The 15,544-nt window shown below is 37.3% G+C and overlaps 1 protein-coding gene across 1 annotated transcript; it reads right to left on the bottom strand.

The window, feature by feature from the left end:
• Positions 1–1,123: 1,123 nt before the first annotated feature.
• Positions 1,124–14,815, bottom strand: elovl1a (ELOVL fatty acid elongase 1a). The gene is made up of 8 exons (XM_061797904.1): positions 14,488–14,815; positions 11,126–11,207; positions 9,234–9,424; positions 9,077–9,157; positions 7,637–7,693; positions 7,418–7,523; positions 7,174–7,313; positions 1,124–3,625 (listed from the first exon to the last, which is right to left on the bottom strand). The coding sequence occupies exons 2-8, from the start codon at positions 11,184–11,186 to the stop codon at positions 3,302–3,304; spliced, it is 960 nt and encodes a 319-aa protein (XP_061653888.1). The 5' UTR covers positions 11,187–11,207; positions 14,488–14,815; the 3' UTR covers positions 1,124–3,301.
• Positions 14,816–15,544: the final 729 nt, after the last annotated feature.

The raw sequence follows: 15,544 nt of genomic DNA, 5'->3' as shown, positions 1-15,544 counted from the left end.
TATTATAATCTTATTTTGCTAATTTTATGACTTCAATCTCAAATAACCCACCCCCAAATATTATGACTTTAATCCAAAATATGACTTGTCTAGAAAATTGGACTAACAAATACAACCTATTACACACTTAGCACTATTTTGGCAAGACCTTTTATTGGTAATGATGTCTAGCTATTAAATTTTTATTAGTTTATTCATTTTAATTGAAATACATTTCAAGAAGTGAACTGTTTTACATGGTCAAGTTTACATTTTAAAATTAATTTTATTTAATTTGTCAATCAAATAGACCCCCGCACAATCATGTCATTGCCAAAAGGTAAGCAGAGCTGTCTTGATTTTTGTTGGATACTGTACACAGATTAACGTTACTTTCTGGTAAGTGGCACATGATTGCTTGGTGAAGTCGACACTGTGCCTATGCGCCACATACACGCAGTGTAAAATATGAAGTATTGGATCCATGTGTTGAAATGCTGTTGTATTTATAGGCACTCGCTGTTTTTCTTTTTCTCCCACAAGTGAAGTTAAAGCTGTACAGAAAATGGAGGGATTATTGTAAACCGCTGTAACAGTCTGAACATTAACACTGTGCTTAAATATAGGAAAACAAAAAAATCACTTTAAATTATGACTGTTAAAATGTATTGCACATAAGTTAAATAAAAATTTTACTTCAAATGTTTAAAAAGAAACCATTCTTTACGATTAAATGTGCATGTACTGTACTTGCGACTGGTAAGAGCGTCTGCCTCACAGTTCTGAGGAGCGGGGTTCAATCCCCGGCCCCACCTGTATAGAGTTTGCATGTTCTCCCCGTGCCTGCGTGGGTTTTCTCCAGGTACTCCAGTTTCCTCCCACATTTCAAAAACATGCATGGTAGGTTAATTGAAGTCTCTAAATTGCCCGTAGGTGTGAATGTGAGTGCGAATGGTTGTTTTTGTGTGCCCTGCGATTGGCTGGCAACCAGTTCAGGGTGTACCCCGCCTCCTGCCCAATGATAGCTGGGATAGGCTCCAGGACGCCCGCGACCCTATTGAGGAGAAGCGGCTCAGAAAATGGATGGATGGATGGAAGTGGAACTCTCAAATTTTGGAAAAATAAATGCATAAAACATTAGTACTCTGTTCTATACAATACAGGTCCAGTCTTTTAATTTTTTATCAAGTTAAGGGTTAGTAACAGTTTACTTTCTGTAGCTGTCCATTACACTTCATTGGCGATTTAAAAAAAATAATAATAATAATCATTCACAGGTCACAGTTTGCCAAGAAAGAAATATCAAGTATGAATTAAGCACGTTTCTATTGTGGCCTAAAAGCAAGTTATGTTCATATATGCAAAATTCACCAATACTAAGGTAATACACAAAATTTAAAAAATGATGTGGCTTATTTCTTACCAAGTGCAAACCAACTGCTTTCCAAATGACACCGACCTTAATATCTAAAATTTGTTTTATTTCAAAAAGATAAATAATACAGCAACAACAACAACAAAAAAACTATAAATTTGTCATGTACAATGAAAGGTTTTTTTGCAGGTTATTTACACGTGCTAGTCTTCAGTGGAAACTCTTGTGTGATACGAGTTTGGTGTCAGCCAAACAGGGTGGTACTAGTAGCGGACCGCAAAAACTGCAATGAAGGAACACTATCCGTGAGAAAAAGGAGCACCGAACTTCATACGTACAAAAGCATGTGCGTGCATCACAGTGTGGTGACAAAAATCACAAGATCACTGACAAAAAAACAACAACAACATTCATATCCCAACAATGTCAATCAACACAAATTTGTACAGAAAGCCGCTTGAGCATTTATTCTAGATCTTTGGTCCATGGACTAGTAACAGTTTTTGTCCTCACTAGTAAGACAATTCAGAGCCCTGGTAGAACAGTAGTGACCGACTTGTAACGTTTTTTTCTACTAATGCATGACATTTCTGCACACAAGCAGTACAATGACTCGTGATACAAAACGGTGCACTACTTGACATCTGTGCACGACTGGTACTACTAGTTGAGCGCTAAATGTTAGGTCGTAGAATCTGATCTCACACTTGGTACAAGTCGCACACAGTTTTCAACTAGTGCATAGTTTAGCCTCACTAGTAACATGTAGTTGCCTGACTAGTACACCTAAGGGCATACTAGTACAGTTTGTCCTGAACAAATCATTTATTCAATATTAAGCTTAAGGTCCATGAACTAGTACTCTCTTTGACCACAATAGTAGAACAACTGTAATACTAGTAGGACAAGTATATGTTACGAGTGCAAAACTGTGCATTAGTTGACAACTGTGTGCTACTAGTACGACTAGTGACTATAAAATTTCACTAGTTAACATCTAGGGCTTTACAAGTAGTACTAGTAGCACTAGATGTCAACTAGTGCACAGCTTTGCCTCACTAGTAACTTACTTGTTAGTATGCCAAAGTTGTCTTCCTCGTGTGCAGAAATGTCATACAGTAGTGGGGTAGTGGGGGGAAAAAACATTACTCGCGCAACAGTATTTCTACTAGTGCTGTTCAAGAGAATAATAGTACATAGCGATTAAGCTGGATATCAAGAGTAACAAAGGATGAAACGGCTATCCATAGACTTTGTTATTCTATAGTTAATAGTCACTCCGACACGTTCAGTATTAAAAAAAGAGTTAGTTGGGCCTAATAGTGTTACTAGTGCAGCACAGTAATTCCCTCGTATAGTAAAGTAGTATTGAATAAATACTCCAATGACTTTCCATGAAGACTTTTCAGCTCACTAGTAGGACAATTTTGGCATACTACTAGGACAACTACGTTACTAGTGAGGCAAAACTACTAACCATTTTGGTGCTAGTAATAGGTTTGAGGAGGTTACTAATGTATGACACATGCCAACTAGTGTTACTAGTTAAGGTCCATGTATTTGTGGAAAAACGTTACTAGTAAAAAAAGTTATTCTACTAGTTGTTCTATATGTGTGCTGAATTATCTTACTCGTAAGCACAAAGAGTTTATTTGTACATGGACCATAAACTGGATATCAAATAAATGCTAAATGGCTTTCCATAGGAAGGCAGAAGTGGGTTTAAATTAAAAAAAAAAATAAGTTATGAGTAAGCCACAAGTTATTCTACCAGGTCTCTTATTTGTCTTACTAGTGAGGACAAAGAGTGTACTAGTACATGGACCTTAAACTGGAGATCAATAATATGATAAAATGCTCAAACAACTTTCTATAGATTTGGTTATTCTATAGTTGTAGTAGAGTCACTGTGACATCTTCAGGGTCCCCCCCCCCCCCAAAAAAAAATTAGATCTCCTTTACTTTGCCCAGTTGCAGACTCCCATTGGTGAGGCTGCGGTTGTGGTGGTCGGCGTTCCCGTTGTGTTGGTGGGTGCCGGGGGTGCCGTTGGCTACCGGGGGTGCGGGCGGGGTCTGGTCACGCCCGTGCTTGAGGTACATAATGGGGAGCCGCTTCCCCCGGATGTAGGCCTGCATCCAGAAGTTGGAGAAGAGGCAGAAGAAGAGCACGCCGTACATCCAAATGAGATGGATCCAAAGCGGCACCTGGTACTCGCACGTCTCCATGAAGTAGTACTGGCTGATGTGCACCGACACCACTATGAACTGCGTCTGCGTGCACCGGACAACACAACACATCAAATTCAATAGAATTTATTTGAAAAATTATGAAATCGTCAATTCAACCAAAAGTCATACCCACTTTAGCTGTATGAGTTTGATTTAATTTAATCATTTAAAAAAATATATATATTTATAGATTTTTGGGGGGGGATACATTTACATTTTACACTCTTAAATTCAGCTCATAGTCATACTCACCAAATCTTCATAGAAGCTGTATTTTAATGTAATGTACAGTATTTCTATCCTGTATATTTGTTATTTTACTTTTATATGTATTATTTTTATTTTCTTTTAAAATATTGTAGTAATAAAATTGAATTTAAATATTTGCCAATATAAATTCAGCCCTGCCCGATGACAGCTGGGATAGGCTCCAGCACGCCCGCGACCCTAGTGAGGAGAAGCGGCTCAGAAAATGGATGGACTGATAAATTCAGCCCAGATTTATACATGATACATAGAAATTCAAAATTTATTTTATAAATTTTGATATTTTAAATTTAGCACAGTCATACTCCATAATTCTGGATTTTTTAATTTTTTTTATTTTATTTTATTTTTTTTAAATTGAACCTTTACTTAACCAGGTTGGTCTCCTTGAGATTAAAAACCTGTTTTTCCAAGAGAGACCTGGCCAAGACAAGCAGCAGCAAAAAACAGAAGTTACATATATACAAGGAAAGACTGGGTACAAATTAAGGCAACATGTATATGGATTTAACCATATACGAGTCATACCTTCAAATCCAATGTTCAAGCAGCTGAGCTAAAACAACATTCTATAGAAACGGCTTCCATTTCTTTCATTATAGATTTAAAAATATTTAAGGACACCAGTTCCTTGATCTTTAAGTTATTCTGCAACAGATTCCAGGATGTTGGGTGCTGAGTACTCAAAAGCCCTTCTACCAATTTCTGTCCGAGCTTTGGGAACAGCGAGCATCTTTAGAATGCAATGAATACTCTCCTGTATTTTTCAGCCTGATAAAAACACACAGATTTTTTTTTTGAGACCAAGAATTGCCTTATAAATAAAGGCGTACCAGTGAGTGAGCCTGCGGATCCACAACACAGGCCATCCAAACCGAGAGTACAACTCACAATGGTGAAACAGAGCTTTACAATTTGTGATGAACCTCAAAGATGAATGGTACACAGTATCAACCAGATGGAGACACTGTGCAGAGGCATACATGTACAACAACTCACCATAATCTAAAACAGGTAAAAATGTTGTCGCCACATTTTTCTAAAATAAAAACCCAGTTTTAGCCTCATTGTTTTCATAAGCTACAATACATGTGATTTAAAACTTAGGGAGTCGTCAATCACTATGCTCAGGTATTTAAAACAGTGTACAACCTCAATCTCCTTTCCATCAAGAGTGGACAGCACAAGAACATTTTGTCTGGTCTTTGATCTGGTAAAAAACATAAGCTTGGTCTTATCTGCATTCAAAACAAGTTTGAGCTCATGCACTGTATTCTGAATGGTCACAAAGGTATTTTGCCAATTTTCAATAGCTTGTGCAAGAGATGCAGCACAGCAGTACACAATGGCATCATCTGCATAAAGATGGAGTTTTGCATTTGACACATTTTCACCAAGATTATTCACATAATGGTAAACAAAAGTGGACCTACCACAGAACCCTGTGGCATACGCTTCTGAACAGATATAATATCTAAGCATACACCATTATATGTAATGCACTGTGAAGAACTGCTCAGATCGTTAAACATACCAAGCGACGGCTTCTTCTAAGCCCAGAAGTCTAAATTTTTAAAACAACACGAGGTATGTCAAAAGCTTTGGACAAATCAATAAAAAGTGTAGCACAGTGTTGTTTCTTGTCAAGTGTTAAAGAAAGGTCATTTACACTTTCATCGCAACGGAGACAGTGCTATGCCTTTTTCTGAAACCTGATTGATAAGGTGATAAAATAGCATTGTTCTATAAAAACTCCTTTAGCTGATCACTCACAAGAGATTCAAGAATTTTTGCCAGTGCTGACAAATTTGATGTAAGTCTATAGTTCTTCAAAATACTAGGGTCACCCACCCTCTTTCAATAACTGGAGGACAAAAGGCAGACTTCCACATTTTTGGAATTTCTTTTGGGACCACTGTAGGGTTAAAAAGATATGCAAGTGGCTCCGCTATAAAGTCAGCTGCTAGCTTCAAGAAATAATGATCCATCAAATCTGGTCCTGTAGGTTTTTTATAGGATCTAGATGTTTTTAAGGCCTTACAGAAAAGGGCACAAAATTGAAAGACTGGCCAGTACACGCTAATACAGCAGTACTGGGTTTCACAGGTGTAGAGTGATCTTAATCAGTGATCCACAAGAAGCAAAATGCTTGTTAAAACAATTCATTAACTCCTTTTTATCATGAATAGCAACAGAATCATTCATAACAAAAGGCGGTAAAGTCGAAAGAGCTGTCGGTGACAGAAAATGATTTTATAACTCTCCAAAACCTCTTAGGGTTATTTAATTTTTTTGTAGTAACCGACAAGTAATACTCAGATTTTGCTTTCTTAATAAACAAAGAGCATTTGTTTTTTTGTTTAGTGCTCTAAAAGCAGTCTAATTATTAGAAGATCCTGTTGCTCTCGCCTTTGCCCAGGCTAGGTTTCGTGCATGAATCGTTTCAGAGAGTTCATGAGTAAACCAAGGGTTATTGCGCCCCTTAACTCTGCAGCTCCTGAAAGGTGCATGTCTATCTAAAATGTACATAATTATTCATTCTTATATCATATCAATATCATTAAAAAAAGTCCATGCCATCAGAGTTCTATATGCTCTATTCTACTCCAGTTAAAAACAAATGTTTAAGATCCGTCTAAGAGTACACAGGGTTTTGATTTAGAGATTTTACTGGTTTGGGTTGCAGCAACAACACAGTGGTCACTCAAGTCATTGCAAAAACACCAACTGCTGAAAATTTATGAGGAACATTAGTCGAGATCAAATCGATGAGAACCAATCTCTCAGGGCTTTTAGCATTTGGATGGATAAAAGTAATAAAACATTTGTTTTTATTAAAATATTTGATCATTTACATTTATCCATTTTAAATTCAGCCCACATTCATACCTAATAAATCCATACAAATTCAATAAAATGTAAATATAATATAAATAATATAAAAATATTTGAATATTTAAACTCAACCCAAATTAACTCAATACATTAAAACAAATTCAATTTTAAATGTATTTTCAAAATATTTGAATATCAGTTATAAAATTAAATGTATTATATATTATTATTATTTTCTGTCCTTTAAACTTAACTTAGACATAAAAAGCATATAAATTCTATAGAACTTAAAAATAATAATACATTAAATTAAATTCAGCACAAACTCATATTCAAATGTTTTGTGTTTATTTTAATATATATATATATAAAAATTTCCTTTCCAGTAATTGTATTCCCCCCCTCCCCCAATTTACATTGTGCCATTCTAAAGGTAGCCCTTACAAATTCCCATATTTTAACTGCCTTAAAAAGCCTGCGCTACCTACCAGCTGGATGGCAGTCATGTACTTCTTCCACCACAAGAACTTCTGAAAGCGCGGCCCGGCTGCTGCCAGGCCGTAGTACGTGTACATGATGACGTGGACCATGGAGTTCACCATGGCATGAAAGGAGCCCATCCCTCCGGCTGACGAAATGGAAAAAATATCAATCAGCTTTCAGACATTGTCATTATGTTTAATGCTGACCGTACAGTATGTACGACGAGTATGAACATGAGGCGGCCCTCACCAGGAGTTAGCATGACGCCCCACCACCACGACCAGGGCATGACAGAGTGATGGAACACGTGGAGAAATGTGATCTGATTTTGTTTCTTCCTCAACACGAAGAATACCTGAAATGATATCAACTGATGTTCAGTTACGGAACGCAAGAATAACAATAATAATAATTTAAAACATTTTAAAAACACGCACACACACACACACACAATGTTGCATTGCTCACCGTGTCGAGCAGTTCGATGAATTTGGAAAAAAAAAACATCCAACCCACTCGCACCATCTGAGGAAAACAAAGGGAAAAAGTTGCTGTGTTGACATGGACATGAATGGGCTGTACAACAAATATTAATCGGTTGTGTATTTCAAATATTTAAGTCCAAATGTACCAAATAATAACCCCATCCCATAATAAAAACATTTTCTGAGTCCATGTATAGTCGTCACAACGCTGCTGAGTATTCTTGCTGTATTTTCTTCATATCTGCATATACAGCATAGTATACAGTATCTAGTATCCTCTTACTGGTTTCATTCCTAACTGCATGTACTGCATGTATAGTGTTTATGCATTAATGTATAGTCACTGCTGACTATTCTTGTTGCTCTTTGTCCGCATCTCCATACATTGTATCCATCGTAAAGCATACTCTTGCTGGTTCAATTCACAACTGCATATATGAATAATATTTACCGAGCCATGTATACAATGCTGCCGTCTATTCTTGCCGCCTTTTTGTTCATGTTAACATTTTATAGTGTACCATTGCTGGCTTCTTATCTCTATATATTTATTTTATTGGAAAAGCAAAAATATGTTTTAGACATTTTTAAAAGACTGTTTTTCCCCAGTAAAAAAATTCAATAAAATGAAAAAAAAACATACATCTCCATTTTTTTAAGATTTATCAATTAATCTTTGTTCCAAAGATTTCTTTGTGTTTCTTTAACAATAAAAGGAAATGCATGTATTTTTTCAGTAAAAAAGAAAAAGCTAAAACTGCAAATTAAAATGTTTTTAATTTTGTTTGCAACATTTGTTGTTTTACCCACCTTTTTGTTTTAGACATAAGTTTCCAGCCCTAATGAAAAACAAAAAAAATGTTTTGGGAGGTGAGGCAGTAAAAATGAAAGCATCCATCTCCATTTGTTTTATTAGAAAATCCAATACACTATTTGGTTTTGTTTATTTCTTTCCGATATAAAAACATGTTTTTAAGTTTTTCAGTAAAAATAAAATATATGCATCTCAAATTGTTGTTTTCACACTTTGTTTTAAATGTTTTATCCCGCCCCCCCAAAAAAAGCCATTTATATATCTTCTGTCAGTAAAAATGAAAAACACGTCTCATTTTTTAAATTGCAAAAGCATCCTTTTTTTAATTCATTTTTTTGAAGTATTTTTTTTAGGTTTTCAGTAAAAATGAAAGCTATGCATCTCCAAATGTGTTTTGACATTTGTTTGCAGGGGGATAAAAATAATGAAGACTTACAGTGGACTCTAATTTAATAATTTTCCAATTTGAAGTGCTGGGACCCAAAGCCCGATGTTTCCCCACAAATCCCTCATTTAGGGGTTTGGTCCAAAAATGTCTTTTTTTTTTTTTTTTTTAGATTAATAAAATGTTACTAAAACGTTTTCTTAAATAAATAATTTCTGCCTTACCCGAAGTGCCTGTGGACTGCTGGAGGGATCAATAAGATCACATCTCCAACTGTAGGTGGTGCCCCATCCGGACATCATGAACTGCGAGCCAAGACACATTCCCAGCCAGTTCAGATCAAATCAACAAGATTCACCTTTTGTATCACATTTCTCATACCTCGTACACGATGAAGGCGTTGAACGTGACCATGCCGAAGTTGTAGACGACCATTGCCGTGTTGAGGTGGAATGGCTTCCGGTTGGCCATCAATCGAGGCCCCAAGTACACGGCGAAGATGACGTAGCCCACCAGCAGGCTCGTCATCTTTGTGGGACAGTTTACCATCGGGTAGTCTTTGACCCTGGCGTCTGAAAGGCACGCAAGGAGAATTTCATGATCAAATCTGACAAGTGATGCAATTACAGTGGTGCCCTGAGATAAGCGTGACCAGACTTGCCTCGTTCGGGCAATTTTTTGCTTTGACTTGCGATACAGTACGAGCGTTGTATGTAGCAGTGAATCAACTCACTTCACACCAATATTTGGAAGATAGAAATAATAAATATTCTGAAACAATTAATATTCTTAAAAAAAAAAAAAAAAAAAGAGGATTCAAGCTGTTAAGTGTCACCCTCAGTCGAAGTTTACTGTCAAACTAAACACAAAACAAAGATCTGCTTGCACATGTGTATTTAAAACAACCACATAGTTTCGCCTTTAGCCTGCTAGCTTAATGCTAATGTTAACATATAACGGGAAACGCTATAGGCGCATGGTAACGATTAGCATCTTTGTGGCGGTGTTACAACCCTTTAAGCAACAGATAGTTTAACACAAAACGGTGGCGCAACACATGTATACAGACAATATAAAAATGCTCGCAATCATATATTCTTTATTCACTGTGAAGAACTACTAATATTACTGTCACACTGAGAAGCTGAGATGGTCTCCATGTATAGTATATCCATATGCGTCTTATACTTTATCTTACCCTTTTCTTATTAAAAAAATTACAAATTGTTTTGTTGAGAACTGTGTGAGCTTTTTGTTTCCTCAAAAAGCATGTGGGCGGGGTTAAACTATTAAAACACGTTTTATATGGTCTATAATGCAGATTGTCCCCTATACACATAAATGGGGGATCACTGTTTAGAAGATACTGTACTTAGTGTAATGTCCGTGTGTTAGATGGGGGCCTTTACGAGCGGGGCCTAGTGACGTGACATCAGCGAGTCTGCGTGTGAGTGTCTGGGTGTGAGCTGTGGCTGACAGCAGCTCCTGTGTTTGTGTTTTACTGTTCTCTTGGTGTTCAATAAACAGCTGAAAAGTGCATCATGACTGTGGCTCTCCTTTTCCACTGGTGAGGGCATTAAAGTAAGTAATTACCACCCGCCAATGGTGAAAATTTGTGATATGGAGGAACCACTTAAGAAATATTTTCCTTATGTAATTTTGCCCCTCCCATTTGCTTAAACACATTTAAACACAATGTTTAAACACACTGTAAACCTATTCTTACAAAGCAGCACTTTACAATAACCTATGCCTTCATCAAATCTTAGATGGATTATTGCAATGCACTTTACTTTGGAGTCAGCCAGCGCTCCCTCAAATGTCTTCAGTGAGTTCAAAATGCTGCTGCTCGCTTCTTAGCTGTAACATGTAAGAGGGAGCACATAACTCCTATTCTGGCCTCCTCTACCAGCTATCTGTGCACTTTAATCCATTTTATTAATTTCATTTAAGATTCTGCCCTTTGTCTTTAAATCTATCGCTCCGGTTTTGTCAGGGCACTCCAGCTTCCTCCAAAGACTCTAAATTGTCAATAGTTGTAAATATGAGTGTGAATGCTTGCTCGTCTATATGTGCCCTGTGATTGACTGGTGATCAGTCCGGGACGTACCCTACTTCTCACTCAAAGTCAGCTGGGATAGGCTCAAGCTTATACGTAACCTGAATAGGATAAGCGTTCCGTCAGACGTGAGAATGATTCGCTGTTGATGTAGCATTTGTTGGTTTAGCCTGTCGACAAGGGTCACCGGAGATTGACTGTAACGTAAACTCACCGCATTTCGACAGCAGAGCATTGTAGAATTCTAAAATATTGGATCCAGCTTCTTGCAGCATGGTGACTGCTCGCCTCTTTTCCTAAAACAAGACGTGAAACACAGAGTCACTATCTGTTTTTAGCAAAGTTCAGGCCCAAGAGTTGCACATTCACTTGAACAAGCAACAGGCAGCTGCACAGGCTAATTAAAAGGCACACTGACAATAGGGACGCACAGAGCGGTCATCTAACAGCAGTGTTTCCTCTCCTTTATTGAGCCAAAGCACATATTTTACATTGGTTGAGTACAGTTTAGTTGTACATTATTTAACTTTTCCGTTCAATTCATTTGCATTTAATCTTAAGGAGCAAAGCCTACTAGCTACTGTTTTTGGTTATTATTGTGGTACTTTTAAGTATTTTTTTAGGTGCTACATGGTGTAAAATGTTTGAGAACTACTGGTGTAGTGTGTCAAATTAGACTGGGTTAGAAGTTCAAACTATGGTTACGTTTTCCAATTCGTGTTTTAAGTAAGGTTTATCATTTCATCAAAGGGTTAAGATCAACCTATGTAAAACATTTAGTTGTTCTGCCTGTCACTATGTTGCCAACATAGATATAGTAAATGAATAAAGACACATTAGTTGCAGTAAATTATTTGTAGTAAATACTTTTTAGACCACTTAAGTGAAATTGGATGATCAAAAAGGCCACAAAATTTACACGTACTCATTGTACTGAAATAAAGATGATTTCGTCTCGGTTTTCTCTGGTGTTGTGCAATACTGCAAGATTTGGTATCCATCCGATACCAAAGTAAATATCATGCCAGTATCACCGATATACTGTAGAAAAAAATGTCAAACTAAATAGGATTCGAACAACGTTTCCAAGCAACTTTTTTAAGTAAACAGAAAATACACATCTACTATTATCCTTGTTAAAGGTTTTTGTATACAGTATCCATTTCACTGCTAACACAAAATATTTATATTCAATCAAATCTGGGGCCAAAAACCGAAGCTCAAGTATCGAACGCACGACACTGATAAATATCAATACCAACGTCGGTATCGATATTACCAATATTTGGATCGATATTTTCATCATGTTTGGATTTACATGGGAAGCCTGGATGAAATCACAAAAGGGTAAAAGTAGATTTATACACTAGCCATTCATTCACTTTGAAGTGTGTTGTCAGTCAAGAACAATGAAATACTCCCCGGCTGACTCACAGATCAAGTCAGACGGGTGAGGCGAACTTCTAGGCCCATACCGAGCAGAGTCATGGTGGTTTATCAGGGTGTGCGAGTGCCAAATAAACACCAGGGGCATGTTTGGAAAGTGTCGCATACCACCTTGTACAGAACATACGTTTCGGAAAATAACCCAATCTGTGTAGGCTAAATTATTTTTTTTTTTCAGTACGAGCGGAATCCAAAAGCTACATGGAGGATGTTCATTACTTGCCATAACATCAACGAGGGATGAAACAAACTTTTTCCCCTAAGGTAGACGTACTGATATATTATACTAGAAAATGGAAGGAGGACTAGGGTCACATCTCCTAAAATAAAAGCAATCCAATATTCTGGAGGTCAGCATAAGCAGTTAAATGTATTGAAAGGAGAAGGAGGAAAAGCAAGTCCACATCTGAGCTTTGTGCTATCAGCGAGGAAGCAAAAAGTTATTAGTTTTAGTGTGACATCCTGTAACATTCAAAATTTGTTTTACATTCTTTGCATTACAGTTTGCATGTTCTCCCCGTGCCTGCGTGGGTTTTCTCCGGGCACTCCGGTTTCCTCCCACATCCCAAAAACATGCACGTTAATTGAACACTCTAAATTGCCCGTAGGTGTGAATGTGAGTGCAAATGGTTGTTTGTTTGTATGTGCCCCGCGGTTGGCTGGCAACCAGTTCAGGGTGTACCCCACCTCCTGCCCGATGATAGCTGGGATAGGCTCCAGCACGCCCGCGATCCTGGTGAGGAGAAGCGGCTCAGAAAATGGATGGATGGATGGATGCATTACAGTTATCCTTTGATTCAACTTTTCTGCTTTCATTTGAATAACAATGGTCAATATTGTGTAACATTCAAAGTACATTTATTTCATTAGTAAGGTGTATTTGATTTTTTTTAATTGAAATTGACAATGTTTTTTAATTATAGTAGCATGGTTTATTGGAACACTCCTCTTTTTTGAAATAAAAAATTTGAAAAAGAAGCCTTGTAAACATTACACCTAATCTTAAAAAAGGTCATGTTATTTATTGCAATATTCCTTTTTTTTTTAAAAACATTTTTTAATTAAAAAAATACTCAGAATTATTGTAATCTTCTTTTCCTGTGCAATGATAAATAAAAGTCACAAATTTGTAGTAATTTGTAAAGATTGTTTATAAATTTAAAACAAAAAAAGCCAATATATTTTAACATCCAACTTGAAAAAAAAGTTAAATAAAAAAACATACAGTGACTGATGATGTAGTGGTACACTCGCCTAACTTTGGTACAGGCAGCGTGGGTTCAGTTCCCACTCAGTGACGGTGTGAATGTGAGTGCGGATGGTTGTCCGTGTCTATATGTGCCCTGTGACTGACTGGCGACCAGTTCAGGGTGTAGTCCGCTTTTCGCCCGAAGTCAGCTGGGATAGGCTCCAGCGTCCCGCGACCCTAACCAGGATAAGCAGTGTTGAAAATGGATGGATGGATGGATAAAAAACATACATTGTAACATACCTTTTTTTGTATGTTTTTGTCACAATTTTAAATAATTTAAAAAAAGCACCTTTTAACATTCAACTAATAAAAAAGTTAAAAAGTAATGTGATATATTGTAACTCGCTTTTTAAAACATGTTTTAAATAAAAAGGGATATGACAAATCACTGATTTAAAGGAGTGGTTTTAAATCATTTAATATAAAATAGCTTTTAACATTCAACTTTGAGAATTTTTAAAAAAATAAAAAGTAGTGTCATGTATTGTAAGATTTTCTTTTGGGAAACAAATTTCAAGCAGCAAATTCTGAACATTTTTCATTCAACCTCGTTGTTTTTAAACAATTCAAAATAAAAAGCCTGACCTTTTTAACTTGATCTCATAACCTTCTGACGCGCACCACGGTCTTAATTTATTATTACTAGAATACACAGCTTTGGGCACCCCTGACCTAAACTAAAGAGAAACAACAGCACACAAGACAGGAATTTACTCCAACATGAAGTGAATTTAAAATGTGTGCCTGATCTATGTTGAATAAATTCCACAATTGGTTTCCGGAGCCTTCAGTTTCGTAAAAGTTGTTGTAGAAGCATTCATGTGAAGAAGTGTGTGCAAAGGTGGTGCAAGCTATATCAGATCCAGGTCGTGACTCACCTGCTGAGTCCTCAGCTCTTGCTCCTGTAACAGCCAGGGCGGGCACTCGGACAATCAAACCCAAAAACCGGTCAGTGAGGTGAGGAGCACCAGCAGGCCACTAGCCTAACTGCAAGGCCACTTCCCGTCTCCGGGTCTGCGTTCAATCGGCTCCCGGGTGCAGATATTCCAAAAAGTCAGAGGGAGTGAGGTCTGGCTGGGTAGGGGGGTGGGGTGGGGGGGGAACTCCAGATGCGTATGAGTGAGCGTCAGGCCAGGATTAGCGCGGGAGCCCAATCACTGTTTTCCATTTAAAGCCCCGCTGCAAGTACTAAAGATCAGGCAAGTTTCAGGACCACACCCTTGTTTCAATGGGAAGCTCCACCTTCCTGTCCTCGCCCAGCCTGTTTGTGATTGGCCGGCTGCCTCCCTGGTGCTGTGGGAAGGGCCCTCCGGGTTTAAAGAGGCCAAGGCCTGCTAAGAAAAGGCCCATTGTTAGACATACTGTAGTGTACATACATTCTCAGGAGAAACAAGGCTACAAAATGACAATGAAAGTACATAGGAAGCGATGTTTTGAAAAAGGATTGCTCATTTTTCTTCCAAATGTAGGGTTTGAACTCTGGTTGAGGTTTCAAATTAGGGCTTTAAGACAAATTTTGGTTTGCAAATACTATAAATGGTCCAGTTGGTTTAGTGTATCAAACTATGGTTAGGTTTTTAAATTAGGGTTTTAATACACGTGGATAGGGTTTTAAATTGCGGGTTCTAGCCAGATTTAAGGTGTCAAACTTGGGTTAAGTTTTCCAATTAGGGCTTTTAGACAGGGTTAAGGTTTCAAATTATGGTTTTCAGTTAGGTTTGGGGTTTCAAACTAGGGTTAAGTTTTCTAATTGGTGTTTTTAGACAAGATAATCTTTTAATAATGATGGTTTCAAGATAGAGTTAGGGTTTTAAACTCGTGTTAGTTTTTCTAACTAGTGTATTTAGACTGGTTTAGGGTTTCAAACCAGGTTTAGGGACTCAAACTTGGGTTAGGTTTTCTAATTGAGGTTTTTTTTTTTTTTTAGTCAGGATT

The sequence above is a fragment of the Phyllopteryx taeniolatus genome, chromosome 14, assembly GCF_024500385.1.
Source record: "Phyllopteryx taeniolatus isolate TA_2022b chromosome 14, UOR_Ptae_1.2, whole genome shotgun sequence".
NCBI lineage: Eukaryota > Metazoa > Chordata > Actinopteri > Syngnathiformes > Syngnathidae > Phyllopteryx > Phyllopteryx taeniolatus.
The sequence above is the reverse complement of the archived record's forward strand: the minus strand, read 5'-3'. Positions and strand labels throughout refer to the sequence as shown.

Bases quoted from the DNA above. Each gene is read 5' to 3' on its own strand.
- elovl1a (XM_061797904.1), bottom strand. From the start codon at position 11,186: ATGCTGCAAGAAGCTGGATCCAATATTTTAGAATTCTACAATGCTCTG. The intron at 7,694-9,076 runs GTAAGGCAGAAA...TGTTTTCCTCAG, and splicing joins GCAGTCCACAGGCACTTCGG to ATGGTGCGAGTGGGTTGGAT. The intron at 3,626-7,173 runs GTAGGTAGCGCA...CGGTGCACGCAG, and splicing joins ACATGACTGCCATCCAGCTG to ACGCAGTTCATAGTGGTGTC.